The sequence below is a fragment of the Notamacropus eugenii genome, chromosome 3 (genome assembly GCF_028372415.1).
Source record: "Notamacropus eugenii isolate mMacEug1 chromosome 3, mMacEug1.pri_v2, whole genome shotgun sequence".
Lineage (NCBI taxonomy): Eukaryota > Metazoa > Chordata > Mammalia > Diprotodontia > Macropodidae > Notamacropus > Notamacropus eugenii.
This window is the reverse complement of record NC_092874.1, coordinates 148155377-148177775: the sequence shown is the minus strand read 5'-3', so window position 1 is coordinate 148177775 and position 22399 is coordinate 148155377. Positions and strand designations below refer to the sequence as shown.

The following is a 22399-nucleotide window of genomic DNA, read 5'->3' as shown; positions in this document are numbered from 1 at the left end:
AGCCAACAGGATGGCAATATCATTGGCTGTTGATCTAAAAAAAAAAGTTTTTTCACCAAAAACTAAATTTTATTTAAAAGCTATGATTTACTATTCAATATTTTCTGGCATTTTCACACATGCAGAAGAAATTTGAGAAATTAACTTCAAAATTCTAGATATTCTTACAAGTTTTGATCCACATTAAAAGAGGTCTATCAGTTGTATAATAGCTATATATATATATATGTAGCTATCATTATGTGACCTTGTGGTATGCCATAGCCATATACATGCATATCACCTAAATTTGAACAGGCTTTATATATCATCAGATTAAATTTTGAGAGGTAAGTCCTTAGGCTGTGAAACAGTAAGACGGCAAGCTACAATGGAATTATGAGATGCTATTGACTAGTAATGTCTGTCACATAACATAAAGGTTTCTGAACAAAAGGTTTGTACTGGTGAGGTGATCACTGGCATCCCCACAAGTATGTAAAAGGCATCCAGTGAGGGGGATCCCCAGCTTCTTCAGACTTGAAGAGTCCTTCACCCCATGTAAGTGAGTCAGGTAGTAAATTAAGACTATCTTTGTGGTGAGAAGGGAGATCAGGGAAAGGTGGCACTCAACAAAACAAAATCAGAAGTAAATCATCCAAGACATATTCTTGTCCTGCATTGGACGTCTCTATTCTTACAAGCTAAATAAATCTTCTTTTGTAAATCCTTGTTTGTGTCAGGTCAGTCATTCACACTATTCAAACACTTGGGTTGAAGAAGGCTGCAGACAGTTCTTTTAAGACAAATTCAAGGTGCCAATTTAAACAAATGTTCCACTAAGTATTGAAATATTTTCCAAGAGTAGAAAACAAATGAATTGCTTTTGTCAGTAGTATAACTTTAACAACAGATGCCACAACTTAAAAATCATATTAAACTGTTTTCTGTAAGTATATTGGAGTCTTACAGCTTTGCTGCTAGTAGGCTATCTGTGTTGTGGAATCACCTTTATGGTAAGATTTTTTCATATGAAGACCCTTCTAGTACCTAGTAACCAAAACCTGTTGGGTATTATATTTAAATTCATCTATATGAATATAGCAAGGCTCCAGTAAACAAAATTTGAGGGAAAAATAAAGTATGTAAAGGATTCCAAGTAAACTAAGTCTCTAAGTTTTCAATTGGAAAAAAATGCTAAGATTCTCTGCACTAGAAGCTTTAATAGGGCTGGGGTGAGGTGTTTACTAAAATAGTGGCAACCCAATTTATTCATTGATAGGAAACAAAGAATCATACAGTCTTAGAGCTGAAACTGAAAGATCATTCATTTCAATTAAATAAGCATTTCTGAAACACACACATATGCACACCTGCCTTCATGGCCATTGGAACAAATTGTTCTCATCTGCCCATTCCACCAGATGAAACCTTCACATGCTTGGGGTAGACACCCCCTAACTCACTAATGGGTTTGAGAACCCTTGGTTATACTCAACCTGATTTGGCCCATCTGCTGAAATGGTTTACCAGGTGTGGCCACTGTGCATGCTGCAGCTTCTTGGAGCCACAAGTGAGAGTTAGGTGGAACAGGTGGACACCAAAGGTGGAAAATGCCCAGAAAAGGGCTTGGCAGTCATCATACCAAAGGTACTGGTCCTCCCTGAACTGTTTTGGAAGATTCTGAGGATCACCTGGCAGGAAAACGTACCAGACACTGAAGTCCTTGCTCGAGCTGAACTGCCAAGTATTCAAACTATGCTTCAGAGAGCACAACTCCAATGCGCTGACCATGTAGTTCGAATGCAAAATATATGCTTGCCAAAAAGACTATTTTATGGAGAGCTCACATGGGGCAGGAGATCACATGGTGGCCAGAAGAAATGATACAAGGACACTCTCAAGGTCTCTCTCTCAAGAACTTTGGATCTGACTGTGCAATATGGGAGACAATGGCACAGGACTGCTCAGCATGGTGTGCCCACATCAGAAAGGGTGCTGTGCTCTCTGAGCAAAGTAGAATTGAGACAGCACAAAGTAAATACAGGATATGCAAATTTTGGATATCCACCCCAAATATTCATATGGACTATGTGTGCTCAACCTATGGCAGAGCATTCCGAGCTCATGTTGGTCTGATCAACCATAGTCAGACACGCTGAAATTTCACTTATCATGGTGATGTCATTTTGGTCTTCTTTGAAGATGAAGGACAACAACTAACCAACTGACATATGCACATAATACTTGGCTTGCCAGTGAAGATACAAAGACAAAAATGAGAAAGGATCTGCCCTCAACGTGCTGACATTCTGCTGAGAAATACAATAGTTAGCTAATAGTCAATACAAAAAAAAATTAAGTGACTTCAAAGTTATACCAGGGAAGAGAACACTAGCAATCTGAGAGACAAAGCTGAGCTTTGAAGGAAGCAAGAATGTCCAAACAAAAACGTAGAGAGAGAAAGGCATTCCAGAACTGAAGGCAATGAACAGAGGCAAAGATATAAGTAAAAGCATGTTGTTCTATGGAGAATAATAATTAGGCCAAATCTGACTGAAATGTAGAGCTCATTTGAAATAATTCAGAAAAGACAAGTAGGAATCAGATTATGAAGTGCTGCAAATACCAAACAGAGGAGTTTGTATTTTGTCCTAAAAAAGATAGGGAGCCACTCAAACTTCCTGTCAAGAGTCACATGGTCAGCCCTGTGCTTTAAGGATATCAATTTAGCAGTCATGTGAGGAGGGCCTGGAGAAGGGAGAGACAGGAGGCAGAGAGACTACTTGGTAGGCAACCCAAATGGTTCAGACTAGAAGTGATTAGGGCCTGAACTAGGCTAGTGTCTATATAAGTTGAGAGAAGTGATAGGTGTGATGGAGGTAGATTCAACAAGACTTAGCAACTGATAACTATGGATTCTGTGATTCATTTTGGTTCGTAGTTCCTATGTGTATAAGAAATGTTTGCTTCTTAGCTAAGAATTCTGGAATGCAAATGCTATCTTTCCTAACTTTGGGGAAGGTTAATGAACTGATATTGCTTACTAAAAGTATACAAGCATGCATACTTTTCTATATCACTCTTAATCACTCATTAAGAACTTTCTGGCCTTGTTAGGACCTTTATGTACAGAGGTTACTCCTCCTCTGACCTAAAATCTGGGTCATCATTCACATTTTAAAATCTCCAAAGAAAAAGCCATAAGTATCTCCATAAGGCCTTTAGTCCTCAATGAAGAGAGTACTCCAAACTATGATTCAAAACCAACAAGTTAAATTTGTTATTATTTAAAATGTATACAAATAACCACCATTTTTATGGGTTAAACTATTATATATGATGACATTAAAGCTGGAGTTTTCAGAAAATTTCATTTTTTTAAATGTACCTTTTCTATTACAGTTTTAAGTATTATATTTTTTTCTAATCAGTTTCTAGCTGTTCTAATTAATTTCACATTTGCTAACCATGCATGAATGGTGCTTGGGAAAGGGGAAAAAAAGCAATCCACCCAATCACATCTAGCTGTATTTTGGGAAAATAAGCTTGAATTTTCATACAAATGTGACAAAAGCCTTAAAAACTTCTGTATATTTGCATATTAGAAATTTGGGAAAATTTGAGGAGTAGGATACCAATTATCAAAAGGTACATGAACTTTTTGGTGAATTCCAATTCAAGATGTCAAAATTTCACTAGACATTCCAAATTTTTAGTTAATTCATTAATACCTCACAAATGGTTTAATAATTTTAACAAAGAATAATAAAACAAAGTTTACAGAAATGTGAAGTTACTTACAAGCTGTTCAGATTTCACACCATATAACTGTATAGTCTTTGCCACATTTTTGGACACAGCTAAAGTGAGGTTTGAATCAACTGCAGCCACATTAAGTTCACTGAAAAACATAGGTTACCACTATTAATGAAAACAATTTAAATAATTCATAATCTAGTTTATCAACACAGTGGAAAAGCAGCAACTCAACCTATACAATGTAAACAGAATTGTTTCTTTTACAATTTCACTGATCTTTACCAGGAACTGTATGCCACGTATTTCTAAACTCCACATTTAGCAAGTATCTGCAGACAGATTTCTTAACGACCAGTCATTCATTAATAAAAGCAAGTCATGCGTGGTTACACAGCTCTGATTAAAAGAGTCAGTTGTATACAAACTCTAAAGGGGCACTATTTTTCAAAACCTTTCAGTGCAATTACAAGCAATGCAAGTCACAGACATCTGCAGGAAAGGGCCAGCACCTGAATGGACATGGTGACCTTGGGAGACTATAAGCTAAAAATACAAATTCCAAATGATTCGCAAAGATACTGAGTTGCAGTGGAAATTTTTCAAATGCACATTATTTCACATATACTAGTATTTTGAACAGAAAAAAATGAAATATGAATGCCATTTGGATTTGAATTAAATTGGATTTAGTGTAAAAATTTTATTTTACGTACACACACTAAACTCTAACATCTGCGCTTAACTGGCAAATGTGTTTTAATTCTCAGAAAAGTGATTTACTTGAAACAAATTTAATAAAGTCTAGTGCCTACAGAAAGAGCACTTCAAGTTAAATATTGTAAGAAAAATAAAGTAGACAGGGTCTTTAAAGCACCAGAAATGAACAACAATGAGAGTTTAAAATCATTTAGAAAGGATACAAAGGGTTATTCAAAATCAGTGTGCAGTTTATGAGAAAAAAAACCACTAATAGATTCCGCAATGTGTCCCTGTACAGGTATTTATATTTAATTTCAAACTGCACAGGTCAGAATGTCTCACATATTTCATCTGTATTCTCTAAAAAGCTAAGTTTTAATTTGGTTAACAGAGCTCTAGAGAATATAGGACTACAAATGTGCACTGGACATCAGGGCGTTACTGACAGGCCAGGAGATGATACTTCTGGTATCCTTGGCAAGACTGGAAAATTGCAACCCCTGTTTGTTACTGTTTACTAGAGGTTATCAGTTTTCATTATGACATGCAGTTTGACGCATCACAAAAACAAACATATAATGTCATGAAGAAGAGAATAACAGATTAATAAAATAATAATAAAAATGTAGTACTAAAAGGGATTTTAGGGGTCAGCAATTTAAAGATGAAAATGCTGAGGCCCAGAGAGACAAGCAAACATCATAGAGCTAGTCATATAGCATGTAAGAGCTGGACTTGAACTTGGGTCTTATGAAGGCAAGTCTGCTGCTCTCTCTACCCTACTAAATTTTCTGAATTTGCTTATTTATATTTAAAAGTTCCTTTCATTATGCCCTCCAACAAGCAGTAACCTAGACAACTGCCTACTTTGTATAGCTCAAAGTACTCTGGGTTAAGCAGATAATATGTAGAAGGCAGAATACATAAAAAGGAAAAAATAATTAAACACTGAATTGAATGGTTGTTAAGATAGTAGTAAGGGAGATCAAATTGCATCTAGGATTATCACGCTCATATTTCTGTTAAAGAGATTATAGAACTGGTTTGACTAAATTTATAGTCATGATTGGGAAAGTCAAGATAGTAAGGAGCAGGGGAGATTTAGGATCTAGAATACCTATTCAGGGATTTTGGCCCATATGTCATAACTCTGGATCTCTATTCTCCTGTCCTTTCTCTTTATTACATTACATAAATCCCATATGCAAAGTTATAGTGCCCTGAGTTATCTCCCCATAGTTATTTTGCCTTCTTCAGGATGCTAGCTGCAAATTTATAGTATTACTATTTCAACAAGCTGTTAATTACCACAGTAGCTGTGACAGACTCAAGCAATCTTATCTGAATAATGGCTAAGCTATGATATTTGCAAGAGGGCTCCTCCTCTGCTTTCAGGCATTCAAGAAACACATCACTTGCACTTTGTTCCCTTTGGGTGAGCCGTGAGCTGGTGAGCTTTCTTGAAAAATTCAAAACAAAAGAATAAAAAGGAACTCCATTAAATTCATACTTATATCATAAATGCCTTCTATAACCCTTGGTAAATTACATTAACCTCTACATTTGTGTGCCTTAATTTATAAAATCATTTTACAAAATTAAATGGGGAATACAGATAATTTTATGTAGCATTAGGGATTTACTATGCTGTGTAGAATTAAGTTGACTGTGCTTCTTCAGCAAAACCAAAGTAGGCTACATTTAGAGTATATTAAAATAGTTTTTATCAGCTGAGGTATTAACTACTCATGTAGTCAAGGCACATTTTAAGTTTAATTGTAATGCCAATTCCTTGAATACCTGGGATTAAACATTTATTGCTAATAATCTTCATTTATGAACAGATCATTTAGAAATGAGACAAATATAACTTAGTTTTTACTTTTCATTTTTGAATACCATATACTATTTTTGAATATGCACTTACCTGGCTATGGTTTTAATGATGCTGTCAAGTTCATCAGGAGAAGGTGGATTCCGACCACCAGGGGGAAAGACTAGATTGATAGGATCAAAGAGTCGAGATAATGACTTTGAAAGATAAGCCGCTTCATATGGTTGCAGTGAGTCTTTTAAAGCCTTTTCTGGACTATAGATATAAAAATTTTGAAAAATAAATTTTAATTTTACAATATTAAAAGACACTATTAATCCTGATTTATTTTGATTACTTCTTTCCAGCTAATTCCTCAGTTCCTGTCCACTAAAACTACAATGGTACACTTTCTGTCAAAAAAACAGTCTTGATGTGTTAGAATAACATATAAATGTGAACATCAATCTCTTATCAAAATAATAATTTAAACACATCATACGTATGCAAATTTAATTTTATGTGTTATCTATAAATGTCAATGTACTATATATCAATATATACTATGTTAAATCAGCCAATCTAAACTTGAAGGACAGTATAACAAAAACTCATTAATTTAAGTATGAATTCCAACTAAGGTGAGGCTAAATTCAACCTTTTTAAAAAAAAACAAAAAACAAACGTTCATTGATAGAGATGACAGATTAAGACTATGAATAAGAGTACAGGGAAATGTTCAAATACTTAAGAAAACAAACTGCCAAAACTAGTTATATGGCAACTTTGACTATCCAAAACACAACTGATAATCAGGGAATAAACAATTTCTCCTAGGGAAAAAGGTCCGAGTAGGCAAGACAGATACCACAGACCTCATACACCATGAAAGCTCTGCATGAGGATCCTTTAGACATTCACTCTGAGCTTATTTACTGATATTTTGTACACAATTCTAACAAGTTAGGTTATCTAATTCCCCAAACTACAGAAACATGGAAAGCTGTTATAGACACACTAATGATAAGCAGTGAAGGGTAACATTTGACAGCAAAGGAAGAGGGAAAAAAACCTACTATAAAAAGTAGATACAAGACTCCCAAAAGTACAGTAGCCTGGAGCAATATAATATATGAACAAACAAACATGAATCATGAATCTCATGAATCTCTGAGGTCATGATTAATTTTTTTTGTTTTTTATGAGGCATGTGATTTTACCAGTGTAAGAACTCCCAATGAGGAGTTTCCTTTAACAACACAAATTGACACCTTCTCTGAGACTTTCTGTCTTAGAGATTTGACTGAGCCCATTGAGAGATTAGTATCCAGCTATTCAACCAGTACTGTCAAAGATGGCATCTGAACCCAAGTCTTCTGGACGCTAAGGCCAGTTCTCTGTCCACTACAGCATGCTTACTCACAATGTATTATAGCACAATTAACATCAATAGTTATGACAACAGAAGGAGTAACTGAAGAAGGGAAGGAAAACCTGAAATGATACAAGAAAAGTATAGACAGCTACACTTAACTAGGACAATTAGGTTCAGTCATTACCTAGAGGTAATGATATTATTAATAACATCTTGTTGCAAAGTCATTTTTCAGTTGAAGCTGACTCTTTGTGACCTCATTTGGGGTTTTCTTGGCAAAGATGCTGGAGTGGTTTGCAGTTTCCTTCTCCAGTTCATTTTACAGATATGGAAACTGAGGCAAACGAGGTTAAGTGGCTTGCCGAGGGTCACACAACTACTAAGTGTCTGAGGTCAGATCTGAACTCAGGAAGATGAGTGTTCCTGAGTCTACGACTGGCACTCCATCCACTGCGCCACCTAGCCATCCTGATTAATAACTCCTGACATTCATATAAACTTTGCTTACAAAATTCTTACCCTAACTCTGTCATAGAGATATTGTTATCTCTCCTTTTACAGGTATTTCAAATGAGGCTTAGGCAGGTTAAACGAGGTGATGATCTCACAGCTAGTAGGTTCTGGAGGTGGAATATGAACCAGAACTTCTCCTGACTTCAAGTCTAGCACTCTTTTTATTTTATCCTTGTAACTCAATAGATACTGCTCTTTGAATTTTTCTCCAAACCTAATCTACTACCATTTTCTATTAGTATTTACTACCATGTCTCTTCAAAGTTACCAATAATCTCTTAATTGTCAAACATGGCTTTTCTCAATCCTCATTCTTGATCCATCGACAGCATTTAACATTGTTAATCACTCTCTTTTTTTATATTCTCTCTAGGTTTTCATGCTACTACTCTCTTCAGTCCTCCTTTTACCTACCTGACTACTTCCAAAATTTCTTTGTTATGTCTTCATCTAAGTGATCTTCACTAATCATGGGTGTTTCAAAGGTTGTCCAAGGTCCTCTACTATTCTCCCTCTATACTATTTTACTTGATGGTCTCATAGGTTACCATAGAATCAATAATCATCTCCATGCTGGTGATTCTCAAATGTACCTATCCAGAGCCAACCTCTCTGCTCACCTCAAGTCTTGAATCTCCAAATGCCTCCTAGACATCTCAAACTCAACATATCCAAAACTTAATTCATTATGTTTCCTGCTAAACACTCCCCCCTTCCAAATTTTCCTATAACTTCCAAGGGCACTCATCTTCCCACTACTGGGGACTTGCAACCTAGGGTATCATACTTGGCTCACTATTTCTCACCTTCCCATATACAATTTGAGGCCAAGGCCTTCATCTTCATAAAAATTTCCTAAATACGTCCCCTCTTCTCCTGATACTGCCACCACTCTGATGCAGGCCATCGTGATCACCTCAGCCCTGGATTACTGCAATAACCTGTTGGTTGATCTGCTCACCAAAAGTCCCTTCCCAGTCTAATCCATCCTTAATTTAGCTACTAAAGTGATTTTCCTAAAGCATAGGCCCAATTATCTCCTCTCTCCACTTCACTCACACACACACTCAAGTGATACTGATACTTCCAAGGTCAAATGTAAAATCCTCAGTCTGGTATTCAAAATCCTTCATAACATAGCCCCCTCCTATCTGTCCAGTTTTCTTACACCTTTTACACCACACCATGTATTGTTTGATTCAGTGACACTCGCTTCCTTGCTGTTCCATTTCCTGACTCTGGGCATTTTCTCTGGTGATCCCCCATGGCTGGAATGATCTCTTTCTTCATCTCCACCTCTTGGCTTCACTGGCTTCCTTCAAGTCCTAGCTAAAATCCTACTTTCTACAGGAAGTATTTTCCAATGCTCTTTAATTCGAGTGCCTACCTCTGTAAATTATTTCCTGTTTATCATGTCTATAGCTTGTTTACACAGTTGTTTGTGTGTGGCCTCCTCTATTAGACTGTGAGCTACTCTAGAGTAGAGGCTCTTTCTGCCTTCTTTTGATATCCCCAGTGTATAACACAGTGCCTGAAATATTGTACATGTTTAATAAATGCTTACTGACTAATTTGGCCTAACATTCAAAGACGTGGGAAGTAACTCTTTTATATTTCTTAAATTAAATTCAAAAAATATTCATTGCATATTAAACACTGTGCTAAGTACTGGGTCAAATAAGATATGGTCATTGTCCTCATGATCTAGAGAGGGAAATATGACAGAAAATACTAAGGTATCTAAGTATACAGGATAGATAGCTTCCAAAAAAATATCATCTAATTGCACCAAAATAGCAACTGAAAGTACAATAATCCCATGTACTTCTGATGTTGGTTCTACTTTTATCCTCTGTGATATTATTTCAGTAGATTTTAATGAATGCCATGCTTGATCATCTAAGTTCGAGACTTGAATTTCATGAGTTAAACTAAAACAGATTCTGCGTCAGTTTGAAAATCTTTTTTTCTCATGCAGGCTTTCTTTGGGCAGGTTTTCTCTGCTCTTGATGCTCCCCCTCCTTCTACTTAGAACCTGTACCTTACTCCTTTTCTGAAATCTTATGTACTAGATACTTCCAACCCTATTAATTGCCATCTCCATTCCTGTGATATCAGAAAAGGGAATAAAGGAATGCAAAAAAAAAGGACTTCATTAAGTGTTTACTACATGCGTTAAGCCCTGGGGATACAAAAAGAAAAGGAAGACAGAGCCTGCTATCAAGGAATTCCCATTCTAACGAGGAAGACAAGAGCTATGGAAGGTTTCAATGTAAGTCAGATGGAAAGGTCTAATGGATCTTGGGTACACCATCAAAGCAGATGGCAATGCCTTTTCTTTAATGTTATTTCCACTAGTAAAATCATATCAAATTCTGATGATGAATCATTTCATAGTGCCACAAACTTTGAGTTTTATTTTCTAGGTCTTCAATAACTGTGACTACACCATGTGTAGGAGGTGTTTAAAATCAGCCTCCATTGGTATTGCTTCCCAGGATGATAGTTACATGCACTGGTCTAGAAGCACTGTTATTTCAAAGGCTCTTAAGGGTAGATGGAGGTCAACATGATTGTAGTGGCTTAATTTGCCTGGCACATGTACCCTCCTGTTTCTCACTTGGAGTGCCTTGCTGCTTCAGTGAGGTTGGCTTGCCTGCCCCATGGGAAACCAATCAGATATGACTATTAGGTGCACCATAACTCCCTTTAAAACTCTGAACCCTTGCCTAAATCTTGGAGCAGACCTACAGTTTGGGTCACTAGTCAGAGTCTACTTAAATTGAGAATACGGTCATGGTCAGGAAGGTATCTTTGAATGGATCAATGTGGTAAAATGGTGAGAAAGTAGGATTTGGAATCAAAGGACCTGGGTTTAAATACTGGCTCTGCCTCTCACTAGCTGTGTGATCTGTGGTTAGTCAGTTAACCTTTCTGGAATCTCAGTTTATTCATCTATAAAGAAAGGAGACTGGATAAGATGCCCACTAAGATCCCTTTGAGATTCCCTAAATCTTTCTAGCTCTAAATCTTTTTCTTGATGTAAGATCCTCTGAGGTCAAAATGTCCCTCTTTCATTAGTTGATTATGGATAAATTCCGGCCCACTTCAACCTTGCCGTATGCTTATCTTTCTAGCGACTGTGAATGTACGCATTCCCTTTGGTCCTTGGTCTATCAAGTGAAGTCACAAGCCCTTCCTATTGCTTTAATCATATATTAACCTTTTCACTTCTCTGTGGAAGTTCTGAGTTCCCTAAGACAGCTGCAACAGACTAATACAAACATGAATGTACAAATGCAGTGTATTAAAATGAATAATCATCTTTTATAAAATGTTGTGAATGGTATATTCACACACTTTTCAAGTTTATTTAAAAATTAAAGTCTTAAAATTATCTGCCTCAATAAAATTAACAGACCAATTAAATATACATACTCATAATCCTGTTTTTTCTGCATGAATATGTCTTGCACATCATCTTCTATCTGCTGTAGGTCAACGTAGAGGTCTGTGGCTCCACCTGAATTAAAATTACCTTGAATATTTTGACTATATTGCTGCAGACGCTTCCATAAGTCATTATAAAGACGCAATAACTTAGGATATTCACCTTCAAATGCTTGCTTCAAAAACATAGAAGCTGCAAAACAAAACAACAAATCATTAAATAAATGCATTCTTTCTCTCCTCTCTTCTTCTCTCCCTGTTTCTCTCTCTCAGTCCTCCTTAAACCCCTATCAATTGACAAGCACATTTTTTGCTTTATAAATGCCAATTCTTCTGGAAGTCATTAGCTCAGAAAGACGTTAAAATTATCATCCATAACAAATTTTGAGGATTGTTTAATATGTCTATTACCATTTTCCTCTCACCATTTTCATGGATGTTAGAAAAGCTGGCTATAGAATATGTTAAGTGCTTGGCCAAAGGATATATGATTTAAATCCTGAGACTTTTTGGCAATTCATTTAATTCTACCATCTCCAAAAGAGAAAAACACACTTCCTATCACTTTTATTTACAAAATGTACTAAAAAGTTTGAGTACCTACTCTGTTCCAGGTACTGGGATAAGTACTTATATATGTTTTAACCCAGTTAAAGTTAAGTTAAGTACAATTACTAAAGTTAAGTACAATTACTGAATTACAATGTACTGAAATCGCCATTGAATCTGTCCATCATTATACTATAACTGGTCCATGATCTCACTGGTATGGATAATCACTCTAGCAATGCAACATTCACTCCATGTCCACTTTTTCATCCTGTGTAATTGTTGTCCAAGTCCTCCCATAAATCTAGGATAGAATATGCATTACTTGGGCTGTGCACCTATTGCTCTTGCCAAATGACCATATTAGCTCCTTTCTGAGTCCTATATTCTTAAATATCTTTTTAAACGTTTTGTATCGTTGTATAACTGGTAACACATCGCTGCCTCATTGTGCCCACCATGTGCCATTTCATTACCCTTTGTACTACTTTATATCTGGATGTAGCTGTGAATCATGGAAAATCACAATCACATTACCTTCTTCCGCATGAGGCAATGAATTTTCTCTAAGTGGAAGTATTTAAGCATGGGCTAGGTTACCACTTGTCAGGAATACTGTGAAAAGAAAATTGCTACTTAGACTAGATGACTCCTAAGATTCTATAATTCTACACAGATAGGGCAAGTATTATTACCTCCGTCTTATGGATGAAGGAAAAGGTTCAGAAGTTTAAGTGTCTCATTTAGGTCTATACAGCCAGAAGTAGGACCCAGATCTTCTCATACCTAGTCCACTGTTCCTTTCACTGACACAGATGACATAGGGAATGCCCCACCAGTTAAATTACATTTTAATGCCTTTGCATTTATTTTTTCTATACAAATGTTTTACTCTATTTTAACTATATTACATTCATCAAATATTTCTAGAATTTAAAAGCAGAAAAGTCTTTAGACCTCATTTCAGATGATAAAAGGGGAAGCAGAATCTTCAACTTTGAGCAAATCACTCTTAGCAGAACTGTTCTTTTGATGCATTTCTATAGCATGGTGTTTTAACAATTATTTTTGTCCTTGGAGTATTTTTTTTCGTACATTTTGTAAATAAAAGTGATATGAAGTGTGCAATTCTCTCAAAATATAGTATACTTCAGTTCAAGTTGCTACTTGTTGAATAAATACATAAATGCTACGTAAGAATTCTGCTAAGTTAACAGCTACTTATCATAAAATTTGGTTATACCCTCAAATTTTCAGAGGCTTTTCTTAGAAAAAATTTCAAACGTTTAAGTAAAGAAAACATTTTAAATAACTTTATAAGTATTTATAAAGAGTACACTGACAAACTGATACCGAAGGAGGGATCATAATGAAAAGAAACACGATACATTCAAATTCCAAAACCTTGTGTAGCAATGCTCATTTATCTGTCCTTATGCCCAGGTGTAGAAAAACAAAGAAATGAGAATCTATCCTCACTACAGGTTTCTGAATGCGATGATGTATGTGAAGTGTTTTGCAAACCTCAAGGCAACTGATAATGTTTAACATAAAATTTTGGAATAACCTCTTTGCTCTCTCTGAAGCAAAATCAGAGAATGCCTCTTCCTATGTCAACAAAAGTCAGCCAGGGCTGACTTAACATTCCTTAAGAGACCTTTAACCTAAGACACTATCTTGAATAATGGGACGTTTTCCATATCTTAATATTTGTAGACATATACTATGTTATGGCATGTTAATGGTAAAGAAAACACAGACATCTTGGGTCGTAATTTCTATGTGAAACTTTGTCAAACTCTGTTATCTTATTATATTTACAACCTATGCAATTAAGAAATTCCTTTACTAATGGTCTAGTTAGTCACTTATGGAGACCATAAATCTGAAGGACACAGAACACTTCTTTGTCCTAAAACATATTTAAGGCTGCCCAATTCTTTGTATTGGTAGCCAGAACATTTCTGGCTCCATAATGCATTATGTTACTGTTTTCTTTAATAGGGAATTGATCAATTAATTAAATTATAAAATGTATGCATTTAGCTTGTTGCCTTTTCTTTAACCAAGTTTTCAGGTCAACACAACATATAAATGGCAATGATTAGTATTATTTAGCTGCTGCAATTGAACAAAAGTAACAGAAAGATGCAGAAATAAAATTTTAAATAATCAGGACCCATAAGCAATTAAGAACAGAGACTTTCTGAAAGTATACTTTTAAATGTTTATGGTGTTAATGGGGCATTTTTTCCTTCTCAGTGACCTGAATTCATTACACATTAGACTTTTAGAATAACAGGTGCTTAATTAATACTTGCTTGCTTGGCTAATATCACAACATAAAGTTGTACTAGGCATAAACATTTGATATCCAAAAGGATATTTCCCAAAAGTAAAATGTTTTCTCTATATATTTTCTGTCAAAATATTTCTTCTTCTTATAGTTAGGCAATCTGTTGTACTGCTTGACACTTTTAACATTTAAATGTTTACATGTCCCTAGAGTTGTAAGCACTATGTTATTCCTTGGGACTGTTATATGCTTTTAAAAATGACATGTGCTTCACAAGCTATTTCAGAGAACTCCTGAAAGAAATAACTAATAAAATTACACCACCAAGACAAAGAGGTTACTTGAATATGAAGCGACAAACAATAATAATAGCTAGCATTTATATGGTGCTTACTATGTGCCAGGCAAGGTTCTAAAGTACTTTACAATGTTATCTCATTTGCTCCTCACAATAACCTTGGGAGGTCGGTCCTATTATTATCCCTATTTACAGATGAGGAAACTGAGATAACAGGTTAAATGATTTGTCCAAGGGCACACAGATATTAAATGTCTGAGGCTGGATTTGAACTCAGGACTTCCTAACTCTGGGACCAGTACTCTACTAAGCCTGTAAGTGAAAGTTTCTTTTAACTTTACTATACTTCAGTTTCAATAACTTTTATAGCTACACTTCATCACTTCATGGTTCTTTGGTTTCCATGGTGTGAGTACTACCTTCTCTGTCATAGTAACAGCCTGTGTGTGATAACTTAGTTATATGTTCTTTGAAAATTTCTATGACTGAAAAATTCACATCCAGTGACCAACCTGAGCTATCTATAGGAGGTATAAATTCCTTCACTTACATCAAAGGATCATGTATTAAGGACCTACCAATTCCAGCACTGACTGGTGCTATTGGAGCAGCATAAAGACTATGAATGTATGCTTTTTTAACCTTAAGGACTGGTTAATAGGTGGGAAACAAAACTAACAGAGATAAAATAATTTGAGAGCAAGCCCTAACCTGTACTATTTTAATGCAAAGGGAATTCAGAGATCCACGGTGAGATCCATGTGAACTGGATATTCAGTAAAATCTTTAAAAAAAAAAAAAGGGGGGGGGGGGGCAGCCAAGGTCTCCCACTGCATCTGGGGCCATCTCCAGTTTTCTTGATCTAGATCTGGCCACTGGATCCACATAGCTCCAGAGGAGAAATGAGGCTGGCAACTTTGCACAGGCCATTCTCACTTAAATCCAGTTCTCTTGCATGTTCTGGCATCAGTTCCCTGAGGGCATGGCACCCTTCCACAACAAAGGATAAACAAAAATAAAAACAATAATAAAGGCGGGAAGAATGAGGAGTACTTATATAAGCAAAAAGGGAGATGGCCAGATTCTTTAGATAAGGAAGCACTCAATAGATTTGGGGGTTGTTGTCCTTTTCTCCAGAGGACCAAAATGACATCACCATGATAAAGTCAAGTTTTAGTTTGTCTGACTGTGGCTGATCAGAGCAATATGAGCTTGGAATGCTCTACCACAGATTGGGCACAGATAGTCTATGTGAACACTTGGAGTGGATACTCCAAATTTGCACATCCTACGTTTTCTTTGTGCTATCTCAATTCTGCTTTGCTCACAGTAGAGCTCTGTTTTGGGCACACCATGCTGAGCCGTCCTGTGCCAGTGTCTCCCATGTCGCACAATCAAATTGAAAGTTCTTGAGAGAGACCTTGAGAAGGTTCGTATATGGCTTCTTCTGACCACCATATAATCACCTGCCCCATGGGAGTTCTCCATAAAAATCTTTTTGGCAAGTGTACATTTTGCATTGGAACAACGTGGCCCAGCCCATCAGAGTTGCACTCTGAAGCACAGTTTGAATGCATGGCAGTTTAGTCTGAGTAAAGACCTCAGTGTGTGGTACCTTATCCTGCCAAGTGATCTTCAGAATCTTCCTAAGACAGTTCAGATGGAAATGATTCAGTTTCCTGGCATGGTGCTGGTAGACTGTTCATATTTCACAGGTGTACAACAATGAGGTTAGCACAATGGCTCTGTAAACTCTCAGTTTGGTAGTCAGTCTAATACCTCTTCTCTCCCATACTTTCCCTCAGTCTCCCAGACATTGAGCTAGCTTTGGCAATGGATGCGTTAACCTCATCGTCAATGTGTACATCCCTGGAAAGTACACTACCAAGCCAAGTGAACTTGCCCACAGATATCCACTTATCAATAGATCTACTAGATTGAAGTAGAAGTTTCCTACTAGGAGTAGTGAGAAATAAGATTGGACAAAAGGATGGAAAGCAGCACCTTATAGTGGAAGGAATGGTAGATTTTTAGACCAAGATGATTTTATTTTGAATGCGGTTTTGTCAATTACTCCCTATATGACCTTGGGCAAATTAGTTAACATCGATGGTTCTGAGTTTTCTTACCTGTAATACAGCGGGGGCGGGGGCGGATTTTAATTAGAAAACCTTTTTTAGCTCTAAATCTATGACCCTTTGAAGAGGGATTCAGACTTCATTCAACCAACAATTCATTCAACAAATACTGGGGTCCTAAAAGGTGCAGATGCTATGTGGGCTTATAAAGATGCATTAAGGCACAGCCATATGCTTTCCTTTTTTCTTATTATCTAGCTACTTTAAAATGTTAGCTGACTAGAAAAAAGTCAACAATTAAGTAATTTAAATACAGATCAGAAGAGAGACAGTAGTATAAAATTCATTTTATAAATGCCTTACAGAATGGGTGAGTCTCTTTACATTCAGTTTATTGGTATGTTTAGTTTAATTTAGCTTTGTAATTGCTATGGAAAATATGGTAATACAGTCAGTAGCAAATAATATCAGATAGGAATAAGGTATCCTACTTAAGAATTAAGGTAAATAATTCAAAGTATTCCCAAAGCTATTTTAATAGGTTCCATTTGCAAATAAAGTATAAGCATATTACAAATAATTTGTGCCTGTTCATTAAAGAAAAATAAGTACATATACCTTTACTTTAGTTTGGCAGAAATTAAATCACATCTTATAAATATATTATAATTTGTATTTTCCCTTAATTCTAAAGGTACTGTTTTATTTATTACATATTTTCTAAATTAGTGATTTTTTCTGAGTATTTAAATTCAAATTTTATATTGTAAAAAAAGTAGTTATCCTAATTTATTGCTTATGTATTTTAAGTTCTTGAGTGCATTTCATCAAATATAATGGATTTGCGACATCACTAGTTTAACAATTATTGGAGAATATTGAAGATAATCACATTTTTTTCATGTAAAGCACATTATATTAACATAGAAAACAAAACATACCACAACATGAGTGGACTAGTTATACCAATAACACACCTGAACTCTGAAAAAATCATTATTCCTAAAATATCTTTGCATATTTAAAATTTTGCACATATATATAATTAGATTCATGTTCAAAAATTCATTTAAATAAATCCTCCTTTACATCCTGTCAGGGGGAGGTATTGTATCATTTCTCTGTGGTGGCAATGTAGAAAAACAAGCTATTGGGACGATGACAGCATAAGTAGCTGAGGGCCTGGCTGGGTTTGACTAGGTCTGTTCATGCCACAAACAGATGGGGTGATGGGATCTGGACCTTTAAAAACAAAACACCATGTCTTTGAAGACAACCTAGTCTCCGAACTTTCTCAGACATTTTAGCAGTTCAGATCACTGGTGTTTAGTCCAAGGCATCTGGCCCCTCCCAGCCCACCTTTTAACAGTCCTTTCACTGAGGCTCTCCAACCACTCAACTCCTTTCATTGTCCACACCTGGCTCACTCCAGGCTATTTACCACTCCTTAATCCCATCCAGATCTTCTCACGGTCTTTCTTCTCACAGTCTTACCCCCATTAAGTTGCAGATTCCCTAAGAATCTTGCTCCTATTGCCATTACAATAAACTGCCCCTTGACTGAAAGAAGCTTAAGCCTTTGAATTCTTTCCAGGTAGACTGCCCCTATACCCTGACATTTCGTGGCTCCCAGCACCACAAACCACATCAATACCATAAGATAAGAGCCCTCCCAGTGAAGAAAAAGAGGAAAGAATGGTAAAGAGGATGAAGTGAAGCAGGGAAGACAGTAGTCTCACCTATTACCACTCCCTACCTAATTTTCAAAGCTTAGCATAGCTCTCTTAATGTCCTGAAGGGATGTGGTTTTAGGTTCTCAAAGACAATGGTAACAAAGCTCAAGCAGGTCTTACCAAATTAAAGGATTTCAAGTGTAAGCCACAATGGACTGCATATGGTGATGGCAAGCAAAGTAGCATCTTTTGCAGTTTTTGTTTTAGTATAATCAAGGGCCTCTGTCTGACTGAATCTTGCCTTTAACAACCAAGAGTCTTTACTAGGAGTAAAGTACAGAAACAAGAGCTTCTTTAACTAGAAACAGTATATGTAAATGTATTTTAATTATTTTAATATGATTAAAGAAGATCTTCCCGAAGTCACTAAGCAGTCTCCCTCCTCCCCCCACCCTGCTTCCCCCTTTGGTTACTATGTATATATGGTCAGGCAGTTGCATCTGTCTGTTGATTTGTGATGTAAGTATTGCTTTCTGTCAGACAGTTTGGAAGCTCTGTCTGTTGATTTAGATTTCTCCTATTTTCTCAGGGCAGGCTGACCAGCATTTGGCTATTTCCTGCCTCACCTAAAAGAGAGGTTTTTCTGTAACAAGATACAACAGAAAGGTAATTAAATTCACTCTGGTTGTATTTGTAAATTTGAAAAGTGAAACATGTCACTCTTAATTTAATGCTTAAGATACACTAGTATTTAAAAGCAGGGAGAAATTCTGTTAGAAGTTAATGGAGGATTAGCAAGTAAAAAATTTCAAGCAGGCAGCCCAGAGTGGAAGGCTGACAGTTTTGAATTCAGGTATAATTAAATCTCAAAGTTAAAGTTTGTATTTTCAGTTTATCTGATATCAAGCAATGGTTCTCTTGGTGTATAAATTGTTAGGCATTTAACTGAACTTCTAGTATTTTGTTGTTGTTGTTTTTTTAAGTACAGAGAAGCTGAATGAAATCAGTAAATATTTAATTTATTTTAAATGTAAAGGAGGGTGGAGGTGGAATGAGAGAAGATTAAAAAGGTAGAATAGAAGAAGGAAGGACTTGGGTGGAATGGGAAAGCAGCTAGTCCATGAGCCCTGAGACCATGGTTTCTTAACCACTCCCTTCCCCCCATCTTACTTTAGAAGATTTGGGGATGTTAAAAGAGAGCAAAGTCAGAGGCTAAAAAGGAAAATTTGTACACATGCTTAATAAGCTGTTTCAAAGGGAACCTATTAGAAAGGAGAACATGAAGTGAAATGTTCAGGGGGCTGCATCTAGCCAATGGAGAGCAAAGTGGGAAATTAGAATTGGAAACAGTATAAAAAGGCTTGCACTGGTCTGAACAATTGTAGTACTTCATTAGAAACAATTGATTCACTCATTAAGGAATGAATGTAAAAATTAATAAAACTTTTCCTGACTTCACAATGAATATCGTCCTTTTCAAAGTGAGCATGCTTCCAACAGTCATTAACTTTTTTTTTTAAAGAATGCTTCAACTTTACATTGGTCACTAGGCACAAAACCTCTGTAATTTCTTCATACTTAAGGCTTTTAAGTTCCAGAGTATAAACAATTTGGGAAATATTAACTCAATCTTGAATATGTTTTGCCAATCACCCTAACACGAATGGAAAAAGTTGTGATGGACTTCTTCACTTTTTGGATTTTCCTCCGCAATTGATTACTTTAAACACATAAAGACAATTTGCATAAATATCTATAAAATTTCTAATCCAAAACTACAATTTTAGGATAACAAGTGGTTTTAAGAATAAAGAAATTTTACCACAACATGAAAAGTCCAAATATTACTGAATAATGGCAATATAAGTGATATTTATTAGTAAATTTCAATAGAGTACTTACAATTTGTGGCTGTTTGAAAACGAGAAGAAAGGGTATCAGTAACTACATTCCAAAATGTATATAAAATTTCTGACTGACCATCCTGGAGAAAAAAAAATATGAGATTCATTTGAATATTTATTTTTAAGACTTCAATGATTCAAATATAACTTTTTCTAAACATTTAAAGTTTATTTCAGTAAGAAGCTAAAACAGTTCTCTAAAACAATGGAAATATGAACTATAATTAAATATAAAATGTTTACTCAATTTACAGGAACTCAATTATTTATATATTTATAATGCTCAATAAAATCAATTATCACCTTTTGAGATGTAGCAGAGGTACATATGAAACTGACAAAACAAAAGGCAGAACATTCCCATACCAAATATGTATAAGAGATAGATCTGCCTGAAGGTCAGGAATAAAACTTTCATCAGGTACTGCTTCTGTCTAGAATTTGCCTTCAAAAGAACTTGCCATCAAAAGTGAGTCTATGCAAGGGAAATAAATTAATGAAACAAAAGAATTTTAACAGAAGAGAGAGGCTAGAATATTATCTCTAAGATAAGAAGAGAGAAACAGAAAAATATATTATGGGACAAGGAAAATACTAATATCTAAATTGTTTTACTTAAGATCTGATGTGGGGGAGGAGCCAAGATGGTGGAATAGAAAGACACACATACACATAGCTCTCACCCCACGGCCCATAAAATACCTGTAAAGAAGAACTCTCAACGCATTCTAGAGCAGCAGAAGCCATAGAACAATGAAGTGGAGGAGATTTCTATTCCAGAGTGACCTGAAAGACCAACAGGAAAGGTCTGTCCCACCAGACACAGAGCAGAGCCCAGTCAAGCCTTGATCACGTGGCAATGAGAGGAGCAGATCCGAGCAGGCTTCAGGGACAGAATCTCCAGCAGCAGCACAGATCCCTCAACCCACGGGCACCAAAGGTCAGTGAGAGGGTCTTTTCAGCTGGCTGAGAAGGGAGCAGGGTGTTTCCATAATTTGGGCCCCCTCAGGTGGCAGCACTAGAGGCCACAGTGGATGGGGCTACCAAAGCAAGCAATAGTCCACATCCATTGTTGAACTCCCTGAGGGAACTGAGCCCTGTGTGGCAGCCCTGCCCCCCTCCTGAGTAGCTGATCTTAATCTCACACTGAATAGTGGCTCTGCCCCCACCTAAAGCCCCTGAGGCTTTACAGCAGCTCATCTGAATCTCAGCCCCCAGTGCTGGCTTAGTGGAACTGAAGGTGAGGTGGTTGTGGAGAGGAAACTCAGAAGTCAAGTAACTGGCTGGGAAAATGCCCAAAAAAGGGGAAAAAAAATAAGACCACAGAAGGTTACTTTCTTGGGGAACAGGTGTGTCTCCCCCCCATCCTTTCAGATGAGGAAGAACAAGGCATACTGTCAGAGGAAGTCAAGGCTTCTGCCTCCAGGGCCTCCAAAGGGAACTTAAACTTGGCTCAGGCAATAGAAGACGTTAAAAAAACAAGTTAGCAGCTTACTTAAGGAGAATCAAAAAAATGCTGAGGAAAATAAAAGCTTTAAAAAGAGGCTAACTCAACTGGAAAAAGAGGTCCAAAAAACCAATGAGGAGAAGGAGGTTTTAAAAAGCAAAATTAGCCAAATGGTGGAGAAGGTTCAAAAGCCCACTGAACAAAGTAATTTGTTGAAAGAGAGAACTGAGTTCAGGGAAATGAATGACTATGAGTTAAACCAAGCAGTTAGTAAACAAAACCAAAAATTTCAAAAAAATAGAAGATAATGTGAAACATCTCATTGGAAAAACAACTGACCTGGAAAATAGATCCAGGAGAAACAATTTTAAAATTATGGGACTACCTGAAAGCCATGATCAAAAAAAGGAGCCTAGACATTACGTTCCATGAAATTATCAAGGAAAACTGCCCTGATATTCTAGAACCAGAGGGCAAAATAAATATTGAGAGAATTCACTGATCACCTCCTGAAAGAGACCTGAACAGAGAAACTCCTAGGAATATTGTGGCCAAATTTCAGG

The 22399-nt window shown here is 36.3% G+C and overlaps 1 protein-coding gene across 4 annotated transcripts in view; it reads right to left on the bottom strand.

Annotated features, from left to right (window-relative positions):
* The window catches only part of COG5 (component of oligomeric golgi complex 5), a 385795-nt gene that overhangs the window by 87306 nt on the left and 276090 nt on the right, over positions 1-22399 (bottom strand). For 3 of the 4 annotated variants that reach the window (XM_072653056.1, XM_072653058.1, XM_072653059.1), the window contains 4 exons: positions 20388-20469; positions 11580-11784; positions 6368-6529; positions 3784-3883 (listed from right to left, as the gene is read on the bottom strand). In XM_072653056.1, coding sequence (XP_072509157.1) covers positions 3784-3883; positions 6368-6529; positions 11580-11784; positions 20388-20469 — 549 coding nt within the window. The remainder of the gene's footprint in view (positions 1-3783; positions 3884-6367; positions 6530-11579; positions 11785-20387; positions 20470-22399) is intronic. The other variant, XM_072653057.1, reaches the window with a different exon arrangement.